Raw genomic sequence first — 12,406 nt, forward strand, 5'->3', positions numbered from 1 at the left:
CCTGAGAACTCCTCTAGACTCACTCCCTTCCTTCATTCAGGTCGCTTGCACGTGGAGGCCTTCATGGGTCAACCCATCTAGAGACCACCCCTCCATCAATCTCTAGCCCCTTCCCTTCTTTGGTTTTACTTTCTAGTACTGGTCAGTTTCTGACATTTACTGGGTTTTATTTCTGTGCCCTCCCACTCAAATACACAAGCTCCATCAGAGGAGACTTCGTTTTAGTTCACCCTCTACCCGCAGATCCCAGCACAGTTCTTTGTTCCTGATGGACATTAGCTAAGAATTTGTTAGATGAATGCGTGCATGGTGGTAGGGATGCTGGTGACGGTGCTGTAGGATGATATAGGGAAACAGCCACATCTCTACTGAAGCTCCTACTTGAGGTCCGCCTCCCCCAAACCAGGAGACAATCAAATGGTGAGATGGGATTGTTTTAGGCTGACACAGCCCCACCTCCCACCCAGATAATTTTACTTCACTCTAGTTGGAGTCGCCCTTAGATCTGAGGTGCCTAAACCCATACACCGCCCCATCTGAATGCAGCACCCTGGTCTTACCTCCCCGTCTTGGGAGCCATTCCAGGTCTGACACTGCACTCTCCTGAGGGTTGTGATGCAGCCTCTCATCTGGGCAGGCTGCCCACTACACACAGTACCCCCCGAACTGAAAACATTTGGGCCCATTTCTCTCCAGGGGAGACTCACATTCGCTTCAGTTTCTTGTATTGGGTGAAGGCTCCAGCGGGGATGGATTTGATGGAGTTCTGTTCCAGGCGTCTGAGAAACAGAGCAGAAAAGAGTCGATTAACCATCCACCCATCAACAAATGGTTGCCGGGGGCCTTGAGGACAGGATGGTCTCTCCCATCACGTGGCATACATTCTTAGATGAGGGAGACTTGGTAAGCACCGTCTGAAAGCCAGAGACTGGGGTTCTGGTGTGTGGGGCAGCCAGCTCAGGGTCTGATACCCCTGGGAGAAAGCTAGAAAAGATGTCTTCTCCTTGAGCATATTTGGTTCTCGTTTACGATAAGTTGTCTTTGGGAGGCAGCTGTCATCTTCAGAAAATGCTGTAGGAGGTAACCAGAAGGCTGAAAAAGTCAAAGGGATAAAGAGAAGGAAGAGTAAAGACAGATGGACAGATAGCAATGCCTACCTGTTCTGGAAGCATGTCACCATTCAGTGAAAATCTCCACCATCCTGCTGTTGGGGTGCAGTACAGGCAGAGACTGCACTTCTGGGCTTTTCTTTTTTTTAATGGAGGTATAATTGACATATAACTTTACTTTCAGGTGTACAACCTAACGATTCAGTATTTGTTTCTGGGTTTTTCAATCGGCTGTTCTAATATGATGAAGAAATAGCCTTCAAGTCTCTAGGCTCCCAGCCTGACATTCATCACACTGGCTCCCTGATATCCTGAGGGCCCCAGGGGCCCCGAATGGATCACTCCCCTGGGTTGCTGCTACAATCTGTAGCTTTATGGCCTTACGGACTTTGCTGAATTGCTCTCTCTCCTATTACTCCGGAAAGAACAAGAGATGCTGCAGGCCCAGGGCCCATAGCTTCCTTGGAAGAGAAGGAGCATGGGGAGTGAGCAAGCCTTTTCATCCTTCATTCTTTCATCTATCAAATGACTTCCCGCCGCCAAGAACAGGTGTGGTGGGAAACAGGCATGAGCGGAAGGCGGGGCCTGCTATTAGAGGTGATGAATGGTGGCCTGGTCCACATCTCCCGTCTCTCCGAGGTGTGGATCTTTTCATCACCTCCTAATTTGGCATGGATGATCCCCAAACTCTCTGCTGGGAAGACACAAAAAAGTGTGTGTGTATGGGGGGTGTGTGTGTGTGTGTGTTTGTGAGTGTGTGTGTGTGTGCGCGCGCGCGCGCAAGGGGAGGGCTGGGCGGAGCACAAGGCAGACATGGGAGGAACTGGCTCCCTTGGAGGCTCCATTTGGAGGATGCACACTTCTGGCTGGGATGAACCCATTCATCTTGAAGAGTAATCCCTGCTGCAGAAGAGGGGAGACAGTTGTATTAATTTGTGCCTCTGCAATCTCATCTTCATTGGGGGAAAGAGAGTATTTGTTACTGGAACCACTAATGGAGTAGTCTGCCAGCAATTTTCCCATTTCAAACAACATCTCAGCTGCTAACGTGGAATGGTTTGTCAGGCCTACCCATAACACAGACAAATCACTCTCCAGGCCGAAGGAAGCGGGTGAGGGGGGTGGAGAAAGAGGAAGGGTGGGTGCGAGGAAAGAGGGAGCATCAGGACAGATCATTCTTGGCTGCCAGATGAATCGAGTCTACAAATGAGGCTGCCACGGTCTATTAAGAGAGCCTCTTTGGGGCCGGAGGGGCCGGGGAGTGTGCTCTGTCGAGCACGTGGGCATAGGCTGGCTGGACAGCGGCCTGGTTGGCCTGTGGTGAGCCAAAAAAGCATGCCACGAGGTCGCAGAGGCTGCGGGCTCCTGGATATAGCCACCCACAGAGGCAGCAGACCCGGGCAGGCTGCCTTGACTGAGAAGTTCCAAGGACATTCTCATTTCCCAGCTGAGCAGAGTTCAGGGATTTCTCAGCCAAGGCAGCAGCTCTGTGAACCTCTGGGGCTGCCAGTCAGGTGGCAGATGCTCTCCAGGAATCCTGGGGTCCACCTGCCATCTTGGCAGGGGGATTGCGGCTGGAGGATGCCTCTGGAGAGAGCCACTGTCTGTAACGATGGCAATCCCCTCAGTTTCTGCACTGCTCCCGGCTGCAGGCCAAGAGCCCAGGCTAGTCAGGTCAGCTGGCTGACCGTGCAGTTCATAATGAATAACGTCCACTTTAGCAATGGGTGCAAGAGCTAAGGGAAGGACGAAACAGTGAGTAGGCTGTGATACCCATCCCCAAGGAGTTTAATCATCTGGTGATAGAGACCAGCCCAAGACGGTCCATCACAGAACCAGATTTTATTGCTAACCTAACAAGAAGAGTTGTCCTTTGTGGAATCGAGTTGGTTTAGGTCTATTATCTCTGTGAATCCTTACACTTCTGAGGCAAGCTGTGTTGGCCCTACTTTGTGGACAAGGAAAATAAAACCTACATGGATCAAAGAGCCTATCCGAAGTACCAGAGCTAATAGGTGGCGGAACTGGCATCTTTCTCTTTCCGTCCATTGGATGCACTGCCTTCTCTATTTTTTGAAAACAGAGAAAGTGAAGTCCATATACTAAAATAGCTTTCCCAAAGTCCCAGAAAAGTTTAAGGGGTGAAGACCCCAGTACTCCTTCTGAGACATCATGCAGTCTCTGCAGAAGTAGGTATGTTGTAAAAAGGCTGTAGGAGTTGAGGGAAGATGGAATATAGATGCATGTGTGTGTGTATATATATATACACACACACACACATATATAACAATATATGTATAAAATATGCAAATAGAGTGCAAAGGTGTGGCTTTGAACAAAGAATTCCCATCTTAGCCCGTTAACCCTGGCAGGGACGTTGCTGTGTATCCGGTACGCTCTACCCTTGCACACTCTGGGGATGGTCTTTATTTCTGCAGTCTCTCTGCCTCTTATGCTGCTGTGGGTACCCGCTGGACATGCAACACCCTTACAGGGTGCCAAGGCCAGGACATGATGTGGGTGAGCCTTGCCCCAGGGGGCATTAGAGCTTGTCGGTGTACTTCAGATGCAAAGTTAAGGCAAGGGTGAGGACGATAACAGTAAGAGCTACCGTGTATCAGCTTGGACTTGTAAGTCAGGCATCAGACTAAGAGCTTTGCTCCGTACACCTAACTTAGTACTGACACCTCTCTGAGGCAGACCCTGTTTGTTATCACTGCTCCCACTTTAAACGTGAGAACACCGAGGCTCAGAGACGTTAAGTCACTTGTCCATATTCACAAAGCCAGGAAGAGCTACAGCCGGGACTCAAACTCAAGTTCATCCAACTGGAAAGCCTGCACTCTCAGTCACTGAGCTTTGCTGAATACCGTTCGCTGCTGAGGCACCTCTATTCCTTTAGTCATTGCCCACTTATCCTCAGGAAAACTGCCCCTCGGTCAAGGAAGGAAGTCTGGGGTGTGTGTGCACACGCACGTGTGTGGGCACACACACAGGCTCTACGCAGCAGCAGCCTCTGGTGGGGTTTACATGGCTTGGAACAAGCATGCAAAGATCCGTACTCCCAGGGACAAAAATTCAGTGTGAAGGACAAAAAGCTGCTTTAGCGTCAGCAAAAACTGTCACACTTAGGGATGTGTCTGAAGCCAGCGGCTGTCTTTGGTCTCTCTTAACTGGCACATGTGTCTTTCTCTGGCAAACGTTCTTCCGGCTGCAAACTGATTTAATAGAACTAGCATAAAAACAAACATACAAACCAAACATCTGAGCGTCTTCCGGCGCTGGGAGAAGCAATGCGAACATCTGATGGGGGCTTCAGTCATTTGCGTTCTGTATTGATTTGCCCTAGTTCCTCAGTGCTTCCTTAATGATCTGTCATTCGCAAACACGCGGCTGAACACAATATATTTCTAGCAATACATAAGTCAACGTGATGCCAGAGGGACTGGCAGGGGCATAGCTAGTGCAGGGCCACGGCAGCAAGTCACCTGATAAAGAGTTTCTGGAGCTGGATTCGAATATTGGTTGCAATAATGGTGGACATCTACCATTTATTGAGGGCCTTTTATATATCAGACACCGTGCTCTTCACACACTGGCTCATTTTATTCCTTCAGCAATACTACAAAGCAAGGAGTATCACTAATATAATAACAACAGAGATGAGGCACGTGGGCATATGTGACATGAGTCATTCCTAACCAGCTTTGCAGAGCACCTGGCATTGCCTGCAGAAAACAGAGGTGCAGACACAGAGCCAGATTTGCTCTTCTTATTATATGCGTATTCTCAGATGCCTCCAGCAGACAAATCTTTGTCGTCAACTTAGAAAAAAATGAGAACTTGAGACTAAAGCATTCTATCATGTCACATATGTGACATGTGCACAAGCTTTTTCCTTTTAGATTCCACTTAGGAGCTTTCAAACGTTGTGCTAACTTTCTATGCAATTAGGTTATATTATTTAATCTTCATGGAGAATCTCTAGTAGGGACGATGAGCCCCATTTTGCAAAGATGGGAACTAAGTGAAACATGAGATGTTAAGAAAGGTACCCAAAGAGGCAGAACCGGGATCCAAACCCAGGACTATCTACCACAAGGCTCTGTTCTTAATTATTCTGCTGCCTGATCAGCTTCACCTTTATCCCACCTGCCCCCAACCCACTCCATCCCCCCTCCTTCCACATGGCAGCCCCCCAGAAACCTCGTGTCCTCAGAAGAAGATGTGGTATGTATATACAATGGAATATTACTCAGCCATAAAAAAGAACAAAATAATGCCATTTGCAGCAATGCGGCTGCAGCTAGAGATGATCACACTAAGTGAAATAAGTCAGAAAGAGAAAGACAAATACCATATGATATCACTTACATGTGGAATCTAAAATATGGCACAAATGAACCTATCTACAGGACAGAAACAGACTCACAGACATACAGAACGGACTTGTGGTTGCCAAGGGAGAGGTGGGGGAGGGAGAGGGATGGACTGGGAATTTGGGGTCGGTAAATGCAAACTATTACATTTAGAATGGATAAACAACAAGGTCCTACTGTATAGCACGGGGAACTATGTTCAATATCCTGGGATAAACCGTAATGGAAAAGAATATAAAAAAAGAATGTCTCTATGTGTAAAACTGAGCCACTTTGCTGTACAGCAGAGACTGGCACAACCTAGTAAATAACTATACTTCAATTTTTTTAAAAAAGGAAAAGAATCCCGGATGTTGATGATTTCCAGAGCCCTCCAGCCCTTTTGCTCTGCTGGCTGCTTTGTTTTTAAACGTGTCTCTCTTTTTAAAAATGTCCCTGGTGACCAGTATCATGGGGGCATATTTGCTTTGTTTAGCAGATAAACCACTGTTTATCTCCCCACCCCAGATAAACAGTGGGGTTGAGGTGAGGCTAGATGGAAGATGGGGCTACCTTTTCCCCTACATGCTTTTGATTTAGGATTTGACGTTTACGTCCATCCACAACCTTTCTCTGGCAACTAAATTCACCTGTTATAGCCAAGGGCACGAGACCCGGGATGACACTAAGTGGAGGTATAGAGCAAACATGGAAGAAGATGGGACAGAGATGAAGAGGAGGTTCTAGGTACAGATGGCCCCTCTCGAGCCCCGAGGCCAGGAGGGCGGAACGAAGACCACAGAACAGAAGAACGTGTGGGTCTCTGGCTCTTCCCAGAATCTATCCCTGCTGGAGGCTGGAGCGGGTTCAGAGAAACGACACGGAGCAGCAAGAACAGTGCTGTTGGTGGGAGCTCAGTTTTGAGGAAAATCTGCAGTGAACCGTCTCACTGTGGGTTCTCTGGAAGAAAGCTGTTTTTAGAGGAATTGGCTCTGCTATTCAGGGAGACCAGTGCACACTTCTCTGAGCTGCTTTGGCTTTGAAAAAAATCTGAAAGAGTCTGCCAGATTGCTTTGCATGAGAGATAGACCTTCCTTCCCCTGAATGTTGGGGAGTGCAGAACCCCTCCAAGGTTCAAGAGCATCACTACCAGCTAAGGATTGCACATATAGGGAACAGAGAACCAGATGTGGTGCAAAGCGACGCTAAAGAGAAGGAGAAATCTGGGTTATATAGGTAGCTATGGACATGAGGTGGAATTCTTGATGGTAAAAAGAGAAGTCATGTTCAGATGTCTTTGGGATGATAAATCAGACACTTCCTGTGCATCTTGGGGTGCATGCTACAGTTTCTACTCTCTGCTCCCTCTTTCTCATCTTTCAACCTCCCCCACCTGCTGGTCTTCTCTCATTGATAAGAGGATGAATTTTAACTGCTCAAAAGACTTTTAGGGGCTTCCCTGGTGGCACAGTGGTTAAGGGTTCGCCTGCCGATGCAGGGGACACGGGTTCGTGCCCCGGTCCGGGAAGATCCCACATGCCGCGGAGCGGCTGGGCCCGTGAGCCATGGCCGCTGAGCCTGTGCGTCCGGAGCCTGTGCTCCGCAACGGGAGAGGCCACAACAGTGAGAGGTCCGCGTACCGAAAAAAAAAAAAAAAAGACTTTTAGGCCAACACACAGATCCCCAGGCACGAGCTTCGTTGCCTCAGAGAACAAACAGGTTTCCTCTGCAAAGGTCTCTCTTACATGTCACCTCTCCCAGTATCTAACCAAAGAATCTTGCCTCATCTGCTTTAATGCCTCAGCTTTATTTTATCACAGAGGAGAATGAGGCAAACACAGCAAGAGAAGTTCTAGGCAATCTGTCTGGTGGGTCGTGTGTGCCCGGTCAGCAGGGGCAGCCTTATTTGCATGTCTGCATACATTTGCATGAACATGAGCTATTGCCAAGCTCAATTCGCAATGCAAGGGTCTAGCCTAATTCTTGAACCTGTTCTCTCAACCATAGTCTGCAAAGAACTGACGGAGCTTTATGGAGGGATCTTCCGCAGGTAGCTTCAGCTCCCGTGATGTGGTTTCCAACCTTTCTCACCATGCCTGATATAAAAGTGGTGGTAGTCGTAGCCGCAGTTGTAGTAAAATAATACCAATCGCTGCTAACATAGTATATCCTATGTGCCAGACCCAATACTAAGTATCTGATAGCATATATTCATTTCACTTTCACACAAACCATTAAGACGGTACCACTAGCCTCTGAATTTTTCAGTTGAGTAAACCAAGACTCAGAAACGTTACTTGCCAATGGCTGAAAGGCAGGGCAGAGCTAAAATGTGGGTCTGCCTGGATTCACGGTCTACACTCTTAAGACCGTGCTTGCTGTTTGTGGCTGCTTATTTTTAGAGGTACTCTAGCTAGGTTGGCCATTCCCAGACTTCTAGATTTCATAGGCTAGGTGGTTACAGACCTCTTATTTTGTCAATTAAGGCAATCTCTGTGTGTCTATTATACATAACATTTATATATAGACTTATATTTATAATTATATAATAATAATGACACATATGATTAAACACATATTTATATTACATACTCATCCTTCCGTGGACATCATTTTATAAAATGAAGAGTATTTTTTTTTTTTTTTTTTTTTTTTTTGCGCCACACGGGCCTCTCACTGCTGCGGCCTCTCCCGTTGCGGAGCACAGGTTCCGGACACGCAGGCCCAGCGGCCATGGCTCACGGGCCCAGCCGCTCCGCGGCATGTGGGATCTTCCCGGACCGGGGCACGAACCCGTGTCCCCTGCATCGGCAGGCGGACTCTCAAACACTGCGCCACCAGGGAAGCCCATTGAAGAGTATTTTTAACAACAATGATAACAGAGTAAGGAAGTCTAGAAATTTAAAATAAAGGATACTTCTTGAAATGGAATATTTTTGCTCAATGCAAAAAGGTCACATTGTTCTTTTTTTTTTTTTTTTTTTTTTTGCGGTACGCGGGCCTCTCACTGCTGTGGCCTCGCCCGTTGCGGAGCACAGGCTCCGGACGCGCAGGCTCAGCGGCCATGGCTCACGGGCCCAGCCGCTCCGCGGCATGTGGGATCCTCCCGGACCAGGGCACGAACCCGTGTCCCCTGCATCGGCAGGCGGACTCTCAACCCCTGCGCAACCAGGGAAGCCCTGTTCTTGTTATTCTTACTTGACCTCATTTAAGGAAAAACTCAGTAATAATCAGACAGCCTTTCAGAAATAACTAGTCTAGCTTGTCAACGTTCCTTTTAAAATTCAATGGCCAGGTGTGAGCTCAATGGCCCAGGTATGGTCTGGCCTCCATGGGTCGCATCTCCAGTGGGGACGTCTGTAATTTCTCTCCCCCAGACACCTGAGCTGTGTGCCCGTGAGGCCCAGGCTGGAGGTATAGGGATGTAGAGTGGGAGAGGCGGGTGGGCAGGCCCGAGCTCCTGAATCAGGGCAGGCGTGGGGACGGCTGTGGTCTGAGACCTGGTCAGCGGAAGGTCTGTGGTTGCCAAAGAGAAAAGATAAAAACTGGCAGATGGAAGGGGAAAGGAACAAGGCGGGGCAGAGAAAGAAAGCAAGGTGCTATGGGAATCTGAAATGAGATGAACGTTGGCAGGAATTCTGTCTTGACACCCTTGTTGGGAGGCCCAGAGTCCTACCCTGCCATGGATAGAGGGGATGGCTCTTGTAGTGAGGAGCACAGGGTTAAATGGGTAGAGAAAGAGACTGGGCTGGGGAGGAAGGTGGGAAGACTGTGGGTGCAGAGAGGGAAAGAAGGGGGGGGTGGATCAAGGGAGGGAGAAAAAGAGATGGGGGAACGGTACAGAAAAGGCAGAGAGGAGGGACAGGTGTAGGGTGAAATGGGGGACGAAGGGCAGGGGGTGGGGATGGGCGGGACAGGTGTGAGGTCTAAGTGAAGTCCCAGGAAGGAAGGGCTCTCCAAGGCTAGAGCAAGGGACCACAAGGAGTGAAGGCGAGTCACAGCAAAGCACAAAGGGAATTCACTGTTGGTTTTTGCTAATAGAAGACTGACGGCTGAGTGAAGGTGGAGGAAGGTACAGAAGGTGTGGATTTCAGGGCCAAAAGAACACACGTGGCTGACTAGCTGCTGCCTGTGGGAAGGGTGTGGAGGCATGGGTTGTGTCCACTGGGGCTGGGGAAGAACGTTTGAAAGGGAATCAGAGAAAAGCTGACAAAGCAACTGAAGAAAGAAGAAACAAAGGCTCCCCTGTTGTAAGTTATATGTTTCTTCTCATCTCAATCAGGGTGAAACCAAAGTCATTAAAATGATCTGGCCCCTCATTACCCCTCTGACCTCATTCCCTGACACTCTTCCTTGTGTTTCCTCCACTCCAGCCACACTGGCCTTCTGGTATACCAGGCACAGTCCTACCTCAGGGCCTTTGTGCATGCTGTCCCCTCTATCTGCAATACTCTCCTCCAGATATCCACTTGCTTTTTCTCTCACTCACTTCTTTATTTTTCTCCACCCAACCTACCATCTTCTAACATAATATCTAATTCACTTTGTTCTGTTTATTGTTTGTTGCACTGTTCCCTCAACTAGAATGCAAGCACCATAAAGGCAGAAATTTGGTCTATTTTGTTCACTGCTGCTCCCTAAGCATAGAACAATGATTGGACCACAGTGGGCTCACAATAGATGTTTGTTGAATGAGTGCATGAATGAATGAAAGGGTCAATGGGTCATCTATTGGAATGCATTGGGAACAGAAGGGCATGCATAAGAGGAGAAAGAGGAAGGGGGGAGGGGAAAAGGGAGGAGGAGGAAGGAGAGGAGGGGGAGGGGGAGGGAGAGTAGGGAGAGGAGATGATGCAGCAGAGAGGTGAGGGAAATGTATAAAATATCTTTTATTTGGAGGGTTTTATCTAATGATGTTTCTAGTTGGGGGGGTTCCATCTAATCATGTGTTTAATAAAGCCATCTAAAGATGAAGGTAGAAATGAAAACAGTTATTGTCATGTAAAGAGTGACCTTCAGGTCAATGTTCACTGACCCTCTTACTCAATCCAGAATGAGACACTGGCCATTTTCTAACATATGAGAGAAGAGTGGACAAGATTAAGCTACGGGGACAAACAAATTTTACTGGAGTTTTGGATACCTGTGCACACACATAGACACACACAATCTTGTCTCACTACCTAAAGGTCTAACCTAGACGACAATAATCTGATTTGAAATGATTAAGAGCTCAGTCTCTTGCTCAGTAACAGTAGCTGTGAAATCAGTTCATTATTTGTATACTTTCCTCCTCCACCACCATTTTATAGAAGGCTTGCCCTTCTGTCAAGGGCTATATTAAGTGCTTTACATGTGGTATTTCATTTAGTTTTCACAATGACCCGTTCAGTAATACTATAATTATCACATTACTATAAATGAGAATACTAGAGACGAGGGAGAGCAATTGTTTTGCCCATAATCACAAACAGCTAGTACATGGTAGAGCTAGGATATAATCCCGGGGTGACTCTAGGGCAGGGACTGGCCAACCTTTACTGCAAAGGGCCAGACAGAAGATATATTAGGCTTGGTGGGCTGTAAGTTCCTTTGTCACAACTATTCAGTAATGCCCTACAAGAACAGCCATAGGCAATACATAAATGAATGGGTGTGGCTGTGTTCCAATAAAACTTTATTTACAAAAATAGGTGGTGGACATACTTGGCCCATGGGCTGTCATTTGCTGACTGTGCTCTAGAATCTATGCTCTTGACCCCTGAGCTATCATACCTGGGAAAGCCTGGAAAGAGAGCAAAGAGATTGCTGAGTGCTTTCAACAGTCAGCTCTAACAGCCCAGCATGCCGCCAGCCTGTGGGGGACTGGCTGAGACCAAGAGGCGAACTCGCCAGGGACAGAGGGCGGCAGACAGGCACTTACATTTCAACGATGCCCTCTGGCAAGTTGGCGGGGATCTCCATCAAGCCCTTCCCTCGACAGTCCACGATGTTATTACTGCAAGTGCAGGCTGAAGGGCAGGAGATGGAGTTGGCATTGCAGGATGGAGGCTCTGAGTGCGGGCCTGTGGGACCAGAACACAATGGTCAATTCACGTCAGTGTCAGCAGCCGCCTGGGCCTCTGTGTCTCTTAACCAGCTTCCCAAGGAGGCAGCGTTACCTGATCAGCTACCTGAAAAATCATCACCAGCGAACACCGGCCCTCAGCGGGGAGACACAGCTGCCGCTGGCTAAACATTCAGCCAAGAGGAGAGAGTCTACCCTTGACCTGACCATTTCTAGATTGTTCCACTCGCTCTGTCATCCCCTCATCCTTAGTCTTTCAGAGACAGAGTTGCTCTCAGAATCAATCACACATGAAAATATGCCACTGGTATGCAAAGAGCATACACTGGGACTACTTTTTCAGGGAGTCCAATGTCTGAATGACATTCCAGGGTTTTGGGCTTTTATCTGGGGCTTGGATACCACATGTAGACACACCTTCATTTCTTTCTCAAGTGGCTGGAAATCACTATCAAAACCAAGTGGGAAGAGAAAAGGTGACAGAATTTCCTCACTTGGGGCACTGATGTTGCCCAAGTGTCAACAGAGCCATCAACAGCGACATCCAAGGCCTTTTCAAACAGCTTTTATGTCCAAAGAACATGCAAATAAAACTTATCTCATTAGAAAAAAAGTGAATAAGTTACTACATATTTTGGAATCTTAGGTTTTTTTTGTTTGTTTGTTTGTTTTTGTTTTTTTGCGGTACGCGGGCCTCTCACTGCTGTGGCCTCTCCCGTTGAGGTGCCCAGGCTCCAGACGCGCAGGCTCAGCGGCCGTGGCTCACGGGCCCAGCCGCTCCGCGGCATGTGGGATCTTCCCGGACCGGGGCACGAACCCGTGTCCCCTGCATCGGCAGGCGGACTCTCAACCACCGTGCCACCAGGGAAGCC

At 48.2% G+C, this 12,406-nt stretch overlaps 1 protein-coding gene across 1 annotated transcript in view; it reads right to left on the reverse strand.

Annotated features, from left to right (window-relative positions):
- SLIT3 (slit guidance ligand 3) overlaps window positions 1–12,406 on the reverse strand; it is a 610,847-nt gene that overhangs the window by 123,740 nt on the left and 474,701 nt on the right. Inside the window, exons 9-10 of the mRNA XM_060144178.1 lie at window positions 11,391–11,532; window positions 708–779 (exon numbers count right to left, since the gene is read on the reverse strand). Coding sequence (XP_060000161.1) covers window positions 708–779; window positions 11,391–11,532 — 214 coding nt within the window. The remainder of the gene's footprint in view (window positions 1–707; window positions 780–11,390; window positions 11,533–12,406) is intronic.

This window comes from Lagenorhynchus albirostris, chromosome 3, assembly GCF_949774975.1.
Source record: "Lagenorhynchus albirostris chromosome 3, mLagAlb1.1, whole genome shotgun sequence".
NCBI classification, from domain to species: Eukaryota; Metazoa; Chordata; class Mammalia; order Artiodactyla; family Delphinidae; genus Lagenorhynchus; species Lagenorhynchus albirostris.